Source organism: Schistocerca piceifrons, chromosome 3, assembly GCF_021461385.2.
Source record: "Schistocerca piceifrons isolate TAMUIC-IGC-003096 chromosome 3, iqSchPice1.1, whole genome shotgun sequence".
Lineage (NCBI taxonomy): Eukaryota > Metazoa > Arthropoda > Insecta > Orthoptera > Acrididae > Schistocerca > Schistocerca piceifrons.
In genome coordinates, this window is record NC_060140.1 from 351,006,813 (window position 1) to 351,021,774 (window position 14,962).

Consider the following 14,962-nt stretch of genomic DNA (forward strand, 5'->3'; position numbering starts at 1 on the left):
CAAAAAATATAAAGTAGATACGTAACCTATGAAAATAGCAAAGAAGAGTAATTTTCGTGATGAACGATCACTTACTTCAGATGCCGTTCGAATTATAAAAATGGCAACAGTAAGTCTTTGATTGAACAAGATCCTGAACGGGGGCTTTCCATGACAGTTTACTATCTATCTGAACACCTAGAAGTTTGAGCTTTTCAGTTTCACTAATCATATTCCCATTCTGTGAAATTAAAACGTCATGTTTTGTTGAATTGTGTGTTAGAAACTGTAAAAACTGATTCTTACTAGGTTTTAGCGCTACCTTATTTTCTACGAACCATGAACTTACGTTACGAACTCCACTATTTGAAACCGAGTCAATGTTGCACGCAACATCCTTTACTACCTAGCTAGTGTCATCAGCAAACTGAAATATTTTAGAATTATCCATAATACTAGAGGACATATAATTTATATAAATAAGGAACAGGAGTGATCCCTGGGGCACCCCCCCCCCCCCCCCATCCCCACGCCCGCCCAAATTGACCATACTTCACTCAGAACCCACATCACAGCCATTCTCAACACTGTCGATAGTGACCTTTTGCTGTCTGTTGGTAAAGCAAGAGGTGAACCAATTGTGAGCTGATCCCCATATCCCGTAATGGTAAAAGGAAAAACCCAACAAAGATGAAACTGTGGTGAAGCAAGTTTCGGGATTAAACAAACCAAAAAAACTGTATTTTTACATGAAGGTGGATTCTCTTTAATTAATTATTATTTTCTGGCAATAGGATAACAGAGCTTAAAATTCCATTGCGATAAATAGAAACGATTGAAGAGCCATGTTGGGGAACATACGAAAGCATAATGAGAGCAGTTTCACCGAGTGGCTGTTATTGACGCTTTTGTGACTGTTCATCTAATGGAATAAATTTTTTTTCGGAGAAGGCGAATGACTGTTGCGCCAGTTAGCATGTACATGTTTTTAATGCTTCTGGAGGCCCTTCAGTGTCTCCTCCATAGACGAGTTGAACGAAAATCTCTGATCACTTGAGCGACTGAGCGTCAATAGGCCGACTGTTGTTGTTTACATGTGTAAAGGTTATGTTGGAAAAGTTACGATGCTTAACTTAGTACAGACCGTCTGTGTAATTCTTCCGCGTCACCGTACAACAGGAAAGCTATGGCTAGATGTAGGGTCGCGCTTTCGTTGGATTTTCCTGAATGATTCGAAAAATATTAGGTCTAGAAACGGGTGTATAATTGGGTATCGAAGAAAGCCGAATATTTATCAGAATAGCAGGGCACTTTGCACTTTTGGAAGGTTTTGTGCAACAGTTGCCTTTCCAGTTGTATTAGCGAAATCCACAATGATGGAAAATCAGATGTTCAAGCAATTGCCTGGTGCTGTCATCGACAGTTCAGAAACTGTCTTATCGAGAACATGGATTTTCGTTAGACTTATTTTTAGGGTGTTTCATTTGTTTGTTATTTTCACACCATTCGTCTTTCTAACACCTTTGCTATACATGGGAGAAAGATGTAGAGAATATTGGTTCAAATTATTTGTTAATGGTAAGTATGGCATAAACTGTGGCTTTGAATAAATTAATGTTACTCGTAAATTAAAATTACATCTGCTCTGCTTAACTCTTACAGTGCTTTTCTTTAGTTGCGAAACAGTTTTCTTGTTTTATGATTTGTTCTTCAGAAAAGAATTCCATAGCTCAAAACAGTGTGTACATACATTTAGTTTGTAAGTAAAAACTACCGACTGTGAGACACTGACGACGAACTCCGAGAGCGTAACTTGCTGATGGTATTATTCACGCATATAAATTTTGTGTTATTTACACAGTGTATATAGGTACTATAGATAGTAGATCTACAAGTCTGCTATATGTATGTTCTCTCTTCTTTGTAAACTCTACGTTAGGTGTGATTGGAAGCAGTTCTTTGATGTTGTTGTCATTGTCGTATTGAGTCCAGAGACTGGTTTGATGCAGCTGTCCATGCTACTCTATCCTGTGCAAGCTTCATCTCCCAGTATCTACTCAACCTACATCCTTCTGACTCTGCTTAGTGTATTCACATCTTGGTCTCCCTCTACAATTTTTACCCTCCACGCTGCCCTTCAGTACTAAATTGGTAATCCTTTGATGCCTCAGAACATGTCCTACCAACCGATCCTTTCTTCTAGTCAAGTTGTGCCACAAATTTCTCTTCTCCCCAGTCCTATCAATACATCCTCATTAGTTATGTGGTCTACCCATCTAATCTTCAACATTTGTCTGTAGCACCACATTTTGAAAGCTTCTATTCTCTTCTTGTCTAAACTATTTATTGTCCACGTTTCACTTCCATACATGGCTACACTCCATACAAATACTTTCAGAAACAACTTCCTGACATTTAAATCTATACTCAATGTTAACAAATTTCTCTTCTTCAGAAACGCTTTCCTTGCCATTTCCAGTCTACATTTTATATCCCCTCTACATCATCAGTTATTTTGCTCCCCAAATAGCAAAACTCATCTACTACTTTGAGTGTCTCATTTCCTAATCTAATTCCTTCGGCATCACCCGATTTAATTCGATGACATTCCATTATCCTTGTCTTACTTTTGTTTATGTTCATCCTGTAACCCCCTTTCAAGACACTGTCCATTCCATTCATCTGCTCATCCAGGTCCTTTGCTGTGTCTGACAGAATTACAATGTCATTGGCAAACCTCAAAGTTTTTATTTCTTCTCCATGGATTTTAATTCCTACTTTGAATTTTTCTTTTGTTTCCTTTACTGCTTGCTCAATATACAGATTGAATAAAATTGGGGATAGGCTACAACCCTGTTTCACTCCCTCCCAACCACTGCTTCCCTTTGATGCCCCTCAACTCTTACAACTAAAAAATGGTTTCTGTACAAATTGTAAATAGCCTTTAGCTCCCTGTATTTGACGCCTGCAAATTTCAGAATTTGAAAGAGAGTATTCCAGTCAACATCATCAAAAGCTTTCTCTAAGTGTACCAATGCTAGAATCGTAGGTTTGCCTTTCCTTACTCTATCTCCTAAGATACGTTGTAGGGCCGGATTGCCTCACCTGTTCCAACATTTCTACGGAATCCAAACTGATCTTCCCCGAGGTCGGCTTCTACCACTTTTTCCATTCGTCTGCAAAGAATTCGTATTAGTATTTTCCAGTTGTGACTTATTAAACTGATAGTTTAGTAATTTTCACATCTGTCAACACTTGCTTTCTTTGGGTTTGAAATTATTATCTTCTTCTTGAAGTTTGAGGGTATTTCTCCTGTCTTACATATCTTGCTCACCAGGTGGTAGAGTTTTGTCAGGGCAGGCTCTCCCAAGGCTATCAGTAGTTCTAATGGAATGTTGTCTATTACTGGGGCCTTGTTTCAACTGGTTCTGCTCTGTCAAACTCTTCGCACAGTATCATATCTCCCATTTCATCTTCATCTACATGCTGTTCCATTTCCATTATATTGTCCTTGTATAGAACCCCTATATACTCCTTCCACCTTTCTGCTTTCCCTTCTGTGCTTAGAACTGGGTTTCCAACTGAGCTCTTGATATTCATACGAGTGGTTTTAAATTGTAAGACATTTCCAGGGGCAGATGTGGACTCTGACCACAATCTATTGGTTATGACCTGTAGATTAAAACTGAAGAAACTGCAAAAAGGTGGGAATTTAAGGAGATGGGACCTGGATAAACTGAAAGAACCAGAGGTTGTACAGAGTTTCAGGGAGAGCATAAGGGAACAATTGACAGGAATGGGGGAAAGAAATACAGTAGAAGAAGAATGGGTAGCTTTGAGGGATGAAGTAGTGAAGGCAGCAGAGGATCAAGTAGGTAAAAAGACGAGGGCTAGTAGAAATCCTTGGGTTACAGAAGAAATATTGAATTTAATTAATTTATTGATTTATTTATTCATCCGTAGACAACTTGTGTTGTATGGATGTCGTCAACTGTAATGAGAGGAGAAAATATAAAAATGTAGTAAATGAAGCAGGCAAAAAGGAATACAAACGTCTCAAAAATGAGATCGACAGGAGGTGCAAAATGGCCAAGCAGGGATGGCTAGAGGACAAATGAAAGGATGTAGAGGCTTATCTCACTAGGGGTAAGATAGATACTGCCTACAGGAAAATTAAAGAGATCTTTGGAGAGAAGAGAACGACTTGTATGAATATCAAGAGCTCAGATGGAAACCCAGTTCTAAGCAAAGAAGGGAAAGAAGAAAGGTGGAAGGAATATATAGAGGGTCTACACAAGGGCGATGTACTTGAGGACAATATTATGGAAATGGAAGAGGATGTAGATGAAGATGAAATGGGAGATACGATACTGCGTGAAGAGTTTGACAGAGCAATGAAAGACCTGAGTCGAAACAAGGCCCCCGGAGTAGACAACGTTCCATCGGAACTACTGACAGCCTTGGGAGAGCCAGTCCTGACAAAACTCTACCATCTGGTGAGCAAGATGTATGAAACAGGCGAAATACCCTCAGACTTCAAGAAGAATATAATAATTCTAATCCCAAAGAAAGCAGGTGTTGACAGATGTGAAAATTACCGAACTATCAGTTTAATAAGCCACAGCTGCAAAATACCAACACGAATTCTTTACAGACGAATGGAGAAACTAGTAGAAGCCAACCTCGGGGAAGATCAGTTTGGATTCCGTAGAAACACTGGAACACGTGAGGCAATACTTACCTTACGACTTATCTTAGAAGAAAGATTAAGGAAAGGGCAAACCTACGTTTCTAGCATTTGTAGACTTCGAGAAAGCTTTTGACAATGTTGACTGGAATACTCTCTTTCAGATTCTAAAGGTGGCATTGGTAAAATACAGGGAGCAAAAGGATATTTACAATTTGTGCAGAAACCAGATGGCAGTTATTAGAGTCGAGGGACATGAAAGGGAAGCAGTGGTTGGGAAGGGAGTAAGACAGGGTTGTAGCCTCTCCCCGATGTTGTTCAATCTGTATATTGAGCAAGCAGTAAAGGAAACAAAAGAAAAATTTGGAGTAGGTATTAAAATCCACGGAGAAGAAATAAAAACTTTGAGGTTCGCCGATGACATTGTTATTCTGTCAGAGACAGCAAAGGACTTGGAAGAGCAGTTGAATGGAATGGACAGTGTCTTGAAAGGAGGATATAAGATGAACATCAACAAAAGCAAAATGAGGATAATGGAATGTAGTCGAATTAAGTCGAGTGATGCTGAGGGAATTAGATTAGGAAATGAGGCACTTAAAGTAGTAAAGGAGTTTTGCTATTTGGGGAGCAAAATAACTGATGATGGTCGAAGTAGAGAGGATATAAAATGTAGACTGGCAATGGCAAGGAAAGCTTTTCTGAAGAAGAGAAATTTGTTAACATCGAGTATAGATTTAAGTGTCAGGAAGTCATTTCTGAAAGTATTTGTATGGAGTGTAGCCATGTATGGAAGTGAAACATGGACAATAAATAGTTTGGTCAAGAAGAGAATAGAAGCTTTCGAAATGTGGTGCTGTAGAAGAATGCTGAATGGGTAGATCACATAACTAATGAGGAAGTATTGAATAGGATTGGGGAGAATAGAAGTTTGTGGCACAACTTGACCAGAAGAAGGGATCGGTTGGTAGGACGTGTTCTGAGGCATCAAGGGATCACCAATTTAGTATTGGAGGGCAGCTTGGAGGGTAAAAATCATAGAGGGAGACCAATAGATGAATACACTAAGCAGATTCAGAAGGATGTAGGTTGCAGTAGGTACTGGGAGATGAAGCAGCTTGCACAGGATAGAGTAGCATGGAGAGCTGCATCAAACCAGTCTCAGGACTGAAGACCACAACAACAACAACAACAACAACAACAACCACCCTGTAGTCACCTGATGAGAAGTCTTGTTCCTCTTGCCACTGAACTCCACTAATTCCCACTATATCTAACTTTAATATATCCATTTCCCTTTTTAAATTTTCTAACCTGCCTGCCCGATTAAGGGATCGACGTTCCATGCTCTGATCCATAGAACGCTAGTTTTCTTTCTCCTGATAATGGCTTTGTCCTGAGTAGTCCCCGCCTGGGGATCCAAATGGGGGACTATTTTACCTCCGGAAAATTTTACCCAAGAGGACATCATCATCAATCATTTAACCATACAGTAAAGCTGCATTCACTCAGGAAAAATTACGGCTGTGATTTCCCCTTGCCTTCAGCCGTTCGCAGTACCAGCGCGCAAGGCCGTTTTGGTTAGTGTTGTAAGGCCAGATCAGTCAATCATCCAGACTGTTGCCCCCTGCAATTACTGAAAAGGCTGCGGCCCCTCTTCATGAACCACACATGGGTCTGCCCTCCCCCCCCCCCACCCCCACCTCTCCCAATTGTGGTTGCACCTATGGTACGGTTATATGTATCGCTGAGGCACGCAAGCCTCCCCACCAACGGCAAGGTCCATGGTTCATGGGGGGTTGTTTTTAGATACACACCTTATTCCTCATGATTCTAGCTAATTTCGTCTGGGTACAGAAGAGTATTCGACAGTTGTCATTGGCTTTTATCTTTGATGTAAAGTTAATAGCTGCTATGCTATTACAGTTACATGTTTCCTCTGTCACTGCTCAAAGCTGACAGCTAGTATAGAATATGCGTGTCAACCGAAGCGTCCGATCCCACATGTCGGATTTGATCCCCCACGTAAGGCTGTTGTGGTGTGTGACGTCATGACGGCGCAGAATTTAGTTTGTGAGAGTGTACTGTTTGTAGCTGTCGTTTCGATGCAATCGGTGGTGCTCTCTGGTGGTGTGTTAGGTGATGTTTTTGGTTTAGTTTGCGAGTGTGGCATCGTGTGTGAATTTTGGTAAATTGCTTTTTTTATGTCTTTGGTAGGTATGGATGTGACTGACAGGGTCAACAGTTTTCAGTTGCCGGCTATGATGGGGGACAGTGCGTTGTCTCTAATAAAATTTCATCATTTATTCAGATTTTTGGATGAAGTCATGAGGTGTTCAGTATGTCGTGAAGAAATGAGGCTTGCTTAAAGTTCCGGCATCTCGGACCAGCGACGGCTGTATGTGGAGATGTCGTAAGGATAACAGGTCAAGGGAAGTGTTCGATCCCAATGTGTGGCTGTGGATGTTGGTATTGGTATCAGGAGATGTTTTTGAGCGATGTAGATCAAGGGAAGTGTTAGGTCCTAATTTTTGGGATCGGGAGCTGATGTTCAGCTGTATAGGTCAAGGGAAGTGTTCGATTCCAAATTATGGGATCAGGAGCTGATGTTGAGCTATATAGGTCAAGGGAAGTGTCCGATTCCAGATGATATTGTGTTTAGTGGTATTTGCGGAGTTTTGTGATGTCGGTTTTTTTTGTCATTTTGCGTGGTTTTGTATGGGGGTGGGTGTCTAAATTTGTTTATGTTTAGTTTGTCCCCACTCAAAAACCCCCTATTTCCCACGTTTGTCCCGTTAGTGTAATTAGGCTTTTTGTGGAACTTGTGTGTGTTTGTTTTTCGCTGTATTTTCGTCCTCATAATGTGTACGTAACGACTTTATATGCTCCATATTGGAATTGTGGTTTATGGTCGTTTCCGCCATGTATGTGACATCATGGGTCAAAGCAGACGGGCAGGATCGGACGCTTCTGTATTTCCGAATATGCCTCTTTATCCATTTAGTGGTAAAATGTTATTCATACTTATTCTGTATACAGAGGATTTTGGTCAGATTGAGGCCTTTGATACTACTGACATAAGTGACTTGTTAGCCCAGAGCTCTAGCTATGATACAGATCAGCCTGTTACCACAACCTATTTCCCAAAATGTAATGTAGTTGCAAAACAAACTCTTTCCGTGTATGTATGTCACATCACAACATCATTCTATGAGAAGTGAAAGCCTTTGTGCTGTATCTTTAGTTTCAGTTGATCCAAGATCTATAAATGATGTTACAACAAGAAACAGATTGCATTTCTGCTGAGAGAATTGCACATGTTTGTGTAGTTCTGCAAATAAAAGCAACCAAGTGTCCTTGTATACATGAAATGTATTCGCCATTGTGGATATGAACAAATATCAGCTGACAGAAATGAAAATTTATTCCAGACTGGGCCTCTAACCTAGATTTTCTGCTTGTTGCGAGCAGTCACTTTACTCTTAGGCTATCCAAGGACAACTTATGGCCAGACCCAAACTTCCAAATGTTGTCAACTGCAACGAGGGGGAAATCTGATTTGAGTCCCGATCTGGCACAAATTTTCATTGTAGTAGTTCCATTATACAGCTGGTGGCTGTTCATATTCACAGCTGTGAATAAATTTCATGTATTTCATAATGGCTGCAGCTGCTAGAGAGCCTGATCCTCCAGACATGCATGATGCCTGAAGGAGCATTGTGTTATAATTCGGAATAACACAAGCGCTGCAATATCATATTTATCTGCTGACACTGTGCAAACGACTTTCATGTAAAATGACTTGCCTGTACAGAATATGTGTAACAGATGTATGAGTACAGGTTGTAGACAAATGGTTGATGACATATGGAAGTTTAGGTTTGGCTGTGAGTCATGCTCATGTAGCCTAGTGGTAAGGTGACTGGGGACATTGCATTATAATTCGGAATAACACAGGCACTGCAATATCGTATTTATCTGCCAAAACTCGGCAAGTGACTTTCATGTAAAAAGTCTTGCCTGTATGGGAATATACATAATGGATGTAAACAAATGGTTGATGACCTATGCAAGTTTGGGTCTGGACGTGAGTCATGCTCGGATAGCCTAATGCTATGAGACTGCTTGCGACAAGAGAGAAATCCGGGTTACAATCCCAGTCTGGCACATGTTTTCATTGTTGTCATTCCATTATGCAGCTGATGGTTGTTCATATTCGCAACTGTGAATACATTTCATGTATTTCATAATGACTGTAGTCACTGCAGTGTCTGTTCGTCCAAAGGAACATTGCATCGTAATTCAGAGTGACACAGGTACTGCAATATTGTAGGTTCCCTTGTCATCCAGTCCCACTGGCTGGTAGAATTTATGTGTAGATCTGGAATGTGACAGAGAGACCTTTACTTGTACTCATACAGAAGCAACTTGAAATCAGTGTATGCAGCCCTACAGTTGTTTTATGTTCCAATAATTTCTATAAAACATTCCCATTGGTCGGTAGCTGCTTCACTCTTTCAAAGAAAGGGTGTTCCTGCATTGCCTCAAATCCATGGTCAGTGTCAGAGTATGCCTCAACATGGTATTCTCTCATGTCAACCATTTCTGATGCAGTGTTTAGCACTCTGGAGTGTATGGGAGGTAGATGTTTCAAATCTATTCAGATTCAAGTTTTCCCTTATGCCTAAATCACTCCAGGCAAATGCTGGGGTAGTTCCATTGAAAAGGCACGGCTGATTTCCTTCCCCATCCCTGAGACATTCTGAGCTTGCGCTCCATCTATGATGACATTGATGGGATGTTAAACGATAATCTTGCTTCCTTCATCAATTTCAATTTATTTTGATAAATTATTTGAGTGACCTTAACATTTTTTTCAGTGCAGGCACACACAAATGCATATGGGTGTTGAGTGTAAATTGTTTCACTACTCATGTGTTTCATTGATTATGTGTATAATAAATTATTGTCATTAATATGCTGTTGAACCTTCCTGGATGATTAATATTGTGTGCTGGATTGGGACCTTAACCTGGAACCTTGCCTTTCGCAGGCAATGTTCTTTCTGACAGCTTTCCAGGCTCCAATCATTACCTGCTCTCCCCACTCTACTTCCACCAGTATACAGGTATATAAATTTTAACTTCCAAACTCCGTGGAAGTTCTCCTGCGTACCCTATTGGACTAGCACTTCTGGAAGAAGGGACACTACAGAGAAATGGCTTAGCCATAGCATAGGGAATTGTTACCAGAGCGAATTTCTGAATCTGCTATAGTGTGTGTGTGTGTGTGTGTGTGTGTGTGTGTGTGTGTGTGTGTGTGTGTGTGTGTGTGTGCGCACAGTAGTTGAAACTTCCTTGCAGTTTAAAACTGTACCAAACTGGGACTTGATATTGGAACCTTGCTGTCTTTCTAGACGCAATTTCCAAGTTGTGGCTACTCTATTTCTCTGCACTATCCATTCATTCAGGAGCACTGTTCCTGTTAGTTTTGCAGGAGAACTTAGCTATGAAATTTGGAATGTACAAGAGAGGTTCTGGCAGAAATAGAACTGGGGTGATAAGTCGTATGGATAGCTCATGTGGTAAGAGCATTGCCAGTGAAAGGTAAGGTTCTGGGTTGAGTTTCAATCCAGCACATAATTGTAATGTGCCAGGGAGTTTACAAAACAGTCAACATTCTCCTTCAAAGTGAAAATTTCATTCTGGAATATGCTGTTCTCAGGGAATACCAAGCATTTTATTTTAGAGTGACTTCATTTTTTTCTGATTTAGGTATTGAAATTTCTGGACCAGTGATGGTGAAATTAGGGCAATGGGCATCAACGAGGCGAGATCTTTTTTCTGAAGAATTTTGTTTCCACATGTCAAAATTACAAAGGAGGACAAGACCACACTCTTGGCATCATACAGAAAAAACTCTTCAGAAAGCATATGGGCCAGCTTGGAACCAAGTGATCCTGAAGATAAATACCGAGCCGATTGGTTCAGGATGTTGTGCTCAGGTAGTGTACTAGTGGTAGAATGTAATTTTTTTTTTCTCTGTGGTTGAAATGCTTACTTTTTCTATTTAAGAGTGCCAGCTGTTTAGCTTTTTTCTCCAAACATTTTGATTTTCATAAGCCCTATTTCGGTAATATTTGCCATAAAAAATTAGAATCTCTGTGACAGTTTCCAACCATTCGACCACAATTTATTCTATACAATGGTTACCCTAATTCTGTTCCAATTTTGATCTCTGTTGAGTTCCATAACTCTGCTCCCATCTAACGTAACCGTATTTCCAACATTTATTTAAATAATCAAATTGCTGTAGCAATCCAACGGCTGTTGACAGCTCTTCCACATGTGGAAAATTAGTTTTTCCTTTACTGCTGGAAGCAATCTACTGATAAGTTCTTCCACCAAATTCATTTCACTAGTTGGTTGATCTAAATACTTGCAGTGGTCAAGGAGCCATTCTAAAAAATTATATAGTCCTCTCTGTGAATCATTATACAGTCCTAATCCTAAAAAGCCATAACCTTAGCCTTTGCTGTGCCCCACTTGTGCAGTATCTTCATTTTAAGTCTCTCTCAGATTGGCTGTTGTCAGAAACGAATCTGCATTAAGTAATACCCACTGGAGTGCATTTCCCTCTAAGTGATACAGTGAAACGAACTCATTTCTGGTCACGCCACATATTGACTAATGTCCCATGGAATTCTTTACATGTCCTGTTGTTCTGCTCTCCTTATCATGCTCCTTAAAGGGTGGTGGTGTCTTCTGATGCACAATTGTATGCTGTGCATTTTTTCTTTACATTAAACCTTACACCTAAAATATGACACATTTTCTACAGCCAGTTCACATACATGCAATTTCCTCAAAAACAGTGTTTGAACATCTGCTATTTCTTTTTCCAGTTTCTTATCTAAAGATTCTAGTTCTTTCTTTACCTGAAGATTTTCCATTTTAATTGCCTCACTTTCACATACCGATTTGGACACAGCAGAGTTTTTAACTCTGCCTTCTAAGTTTTCTGAGGCTCTCCTATATTGCCATTAATTTTTATGTAATATTCTCTCCAACATCTTCTTTAAAAAACAGATAACTGCTGCTTCCAGTACTCCAAATCCTCTCTCCTTTTTTTTTTTGTTCTCTCTTTTCCTTTTCTCTTAGATTCATTGCTTACTGTTCCCTCTGATCCTGGTCTCTTATTTACCTTAAAATTGGATTTAACTTTCTTTTTAACTTCCTCTGATTTTGTAAAATCCAGTTAATACTGGCTACAATATATTATGAAAAGGATGGACTGCTTCTGACCATATAGAGGAGACATTAAGTCAAAGGCAGCGTGCACTCTCTCTCTCTCTCTCTCTCTCTCTCTCTCTCTCTCTCTATGTGCACGATGACTGTTTCCAACCATTGTCTTTTCATCTTTTCATTGTGCCTGTCTGTGACCCTACATCCCGTCTATATGGTGAGCGGCAGTCTGTTTTTTTTTTTTTCCACGGTATTGTTGTTATTCCATTCTGGACTTTTCATTGGTTAATATAGGCAGTCAAATAGAAATCCGAACACCCACCACAATGGGACTGTGGAATGGTTCAATTCAAAAGGAATCACCACACATGTTAAAGACATGTATCCCACTAGGAGACAAGATGGTGCATTTTTGATGTGTAGAATGCGATTGGCTGCTTGTGGATCAAAACTGCACCCACTCTTGCCTTTTCTTGCCCGACTGAAACTGGCATCCATGCATGTCTTTCTTCAGGACTCCTGAAAATCGCACGGTGAAAGAGCCATATATACAGAGGATATTGCAGCATTTTCCAGTCAAATCACCGAAGAGAAACCTTCATCCGATTGGCAGTGTGGGGGTAGGCATTATTGTGCAATAGGATTATTCCATCCGACAACATTCCTGGGTATTTTGACTTTATGGAGTGTCGCAGTTTCTGCAAAGTGTCTTCATAATGCTGTGCGTTGACTGGTTCCACACTGGAATAACTCGATGTGCAGAGGGCCCCTGCAGTCAGAGGAGGAGATCATCATTACCTTACCAGAACTTGTGTGTAGAGCTTTCGATTTCTTTGATGGGTGAAATATTGGATGTTTTCACTGTTGGCTTCACTGTTTGCTCTCAGCCTGTTAGAATGCTGTTGGATGGAATCATCCTGTTGCACGATAATGCCTAACCCCACACTGCCAGTCAAATGAAGGCTACGTGTCAGCGATTGGGTTGGGGAATTATGCAACATCCTTTATAGAACCTTGATCTTTCACCATGCGACTTTCATATCATTGGCAACTCAGAAAAAGACATGTGTCAGTCAGATAAGGAAGTGCAAGAGGGGATGCATTCTATAAAACAGGAATTGATCGTGTCATCTCCCAATGGGGCAAATGTGTCAACGTGTATGGCAATTACTTTTGAATGGAACCATTTTGTAGTCTTGTTGTGGCTGGTGTTTGGCTTTCATTTGACTTCCCCTCATAGAATAATATAGCTACAGTTGCTGCTTTATAGTTTTGAATGTGGTCTGAAACAAATGTCTCTATCACCATGAATAACAGTTCACTCTTTAGTTACTTAAATATTTTCAACTGACATCTGAAGACTCAATACAATATCTACGTTTACCAGTCCACACATGCACTAAGATACACTTATTTCACTCAAACGCCAATGATAGTTATCTCATTTTGTCCTGCGAAGAGCTTCAGTTCACATTTTCAGTACAACACCTCTTATTTTACAGCCACAGTCATCCTGTCATTCCAAATAGGGTGCCAGTCTTTTCCATTGCTTGGAAACACTGTTCAGCGCTTGCTTGGTGTTATCACATTGTTGTCCACATATTTGCAGATGCACTGTATCCTGTAGAATGTATATACACAGCGGTACTCGTTCCAACAAAAATCTTACAGTGTATTTTTGTATATGCTTCAGGTGAATGTCTGAACTCTATACTGTGGAATTACATTATATTGTGGTATTTTCAAAATTACGACTAAGTCTCCACTAGATTGTAGAATTCACAGCTAATACGCCTGAATATACATATTTCCTATTGCAGGTGCCAGAATCTTTGGCATGTTATAAAAATTATCATTCAGTTTTTAGTATAATGAATTCATTTAATGAATTGCTGTCCTAAGGTTGTGTATCTAATAAAGGTAATGTGCCTAATAGTATGAGGTGATTAACAGAGATATCTTCATTAACTTTCATTGCCATGGCAAACAACTTGCTAATGTGCCAACATTGTGTGACAAAGTTAATTTGGAAAAAAGAAAAAAAAATAGCAAATCTCCAGATAACCATGCAGACAAAGCATCTGATATGCTTAAAACATTTCATTGTTTCTTGGGCAGACATTTATAGTTTGTTAAAAAAGTCTGAGCTTGCTTCTTGTCTCGAGGCTATGTTTCGCCATCTCAGTTTCTGTTTTGAGAAGTACCTATACAAATTAAATAAAACACTCCAACTGACCAGCCTTGGGTACAGTATGTTTTACGTGGAAGAATCTTTGAACCATCCCTTTTGTCTGTCAGTATCTCAGTTGAAACTACAATGTAAAGCTGTCACTTCAAGATGAGTTAATTCACCAGAGACTAATTGAAACAGGGTTAATGATTTCAAAGAATGAATTAATTTCTACCCCAAGTAAGAACGAAAATATTTTTTTGAATTGCAATCTGTTAACTGTAATGAAATTTCTCATTATAAAAAAAAATAGTTTTCAAATAATTCATGACACTTTTTTCTCTTACAGTACCATTTTATACAGTCTTATATAGCTTAAGCTCAGTTAAAAATATTGTTCTGGTGTATCGACAAGCGCCAGCACAAAGACGAAGATCGCAAGAGCAAAGAAGGCGGTGAGACGACGTCAGCCAGTAGCTTGCTGATAAGGACCACAGCATGACAGGAGCGGCCTCTAGTCGAAGAGAATATAAGTGCCGCTCCTGCCAGCCTCAGCTGGACAGTATTCACACCGTACTATGATAGCAGAGACATGTGATCCGTATCAATTTTTCATGGACCTTGTATACAGCAAAGGGCACTAGTTGTTTTCATGTTGCCCATTGCTTGTGACACCATTGTCAATCTGCTTTATTGAAATAAAACTATTAATGTTGTTTGCTTCAATTGTTGTATAGCATCCTGAGAACACAGCATCCCTTAGGCACCCTATAAGTGATGAGTGGGCAGGACCCCACAATACAGTTTAAATTAATATAGTCTTAACAGATGTGTCTTACCCTAACAAGCTTACAGACAAAAGGGAGAGGAATGTCTAATGTTAAA

General features: G+C 39.8%; 1 protein-coding gene across 1 annotated transcript in view; it reads left to right on the forward strand.

Annotated features, from left to right (window-relative positions):
* The first annotated feature begins 1,047 nt into the window (after positions 1-1,047).
* LOC124788085 (uncharacterized aarF domain-containing protein kinase 2-like) overlaps positions 1,048-14,962 on the forward strand; it is a 106,583-nt gene continuing 92,668 nt past the window's right edge. Inside the window, exons 1-2 of the mRNA XM_047255182.1 lie at positions 1,048-1,557; positions 10,438-10,667. Coding sequence (XP_047111138.1) covers positions 1,074-1,557; positions 10,438-10,667 — 714 coding nt within the window. The 5' untranslated portion in view covers positions 1,048-1,073. The remainder of the gene's footprint in view (positions 1,558-10,437; positions 10,668-14,962) is intronic.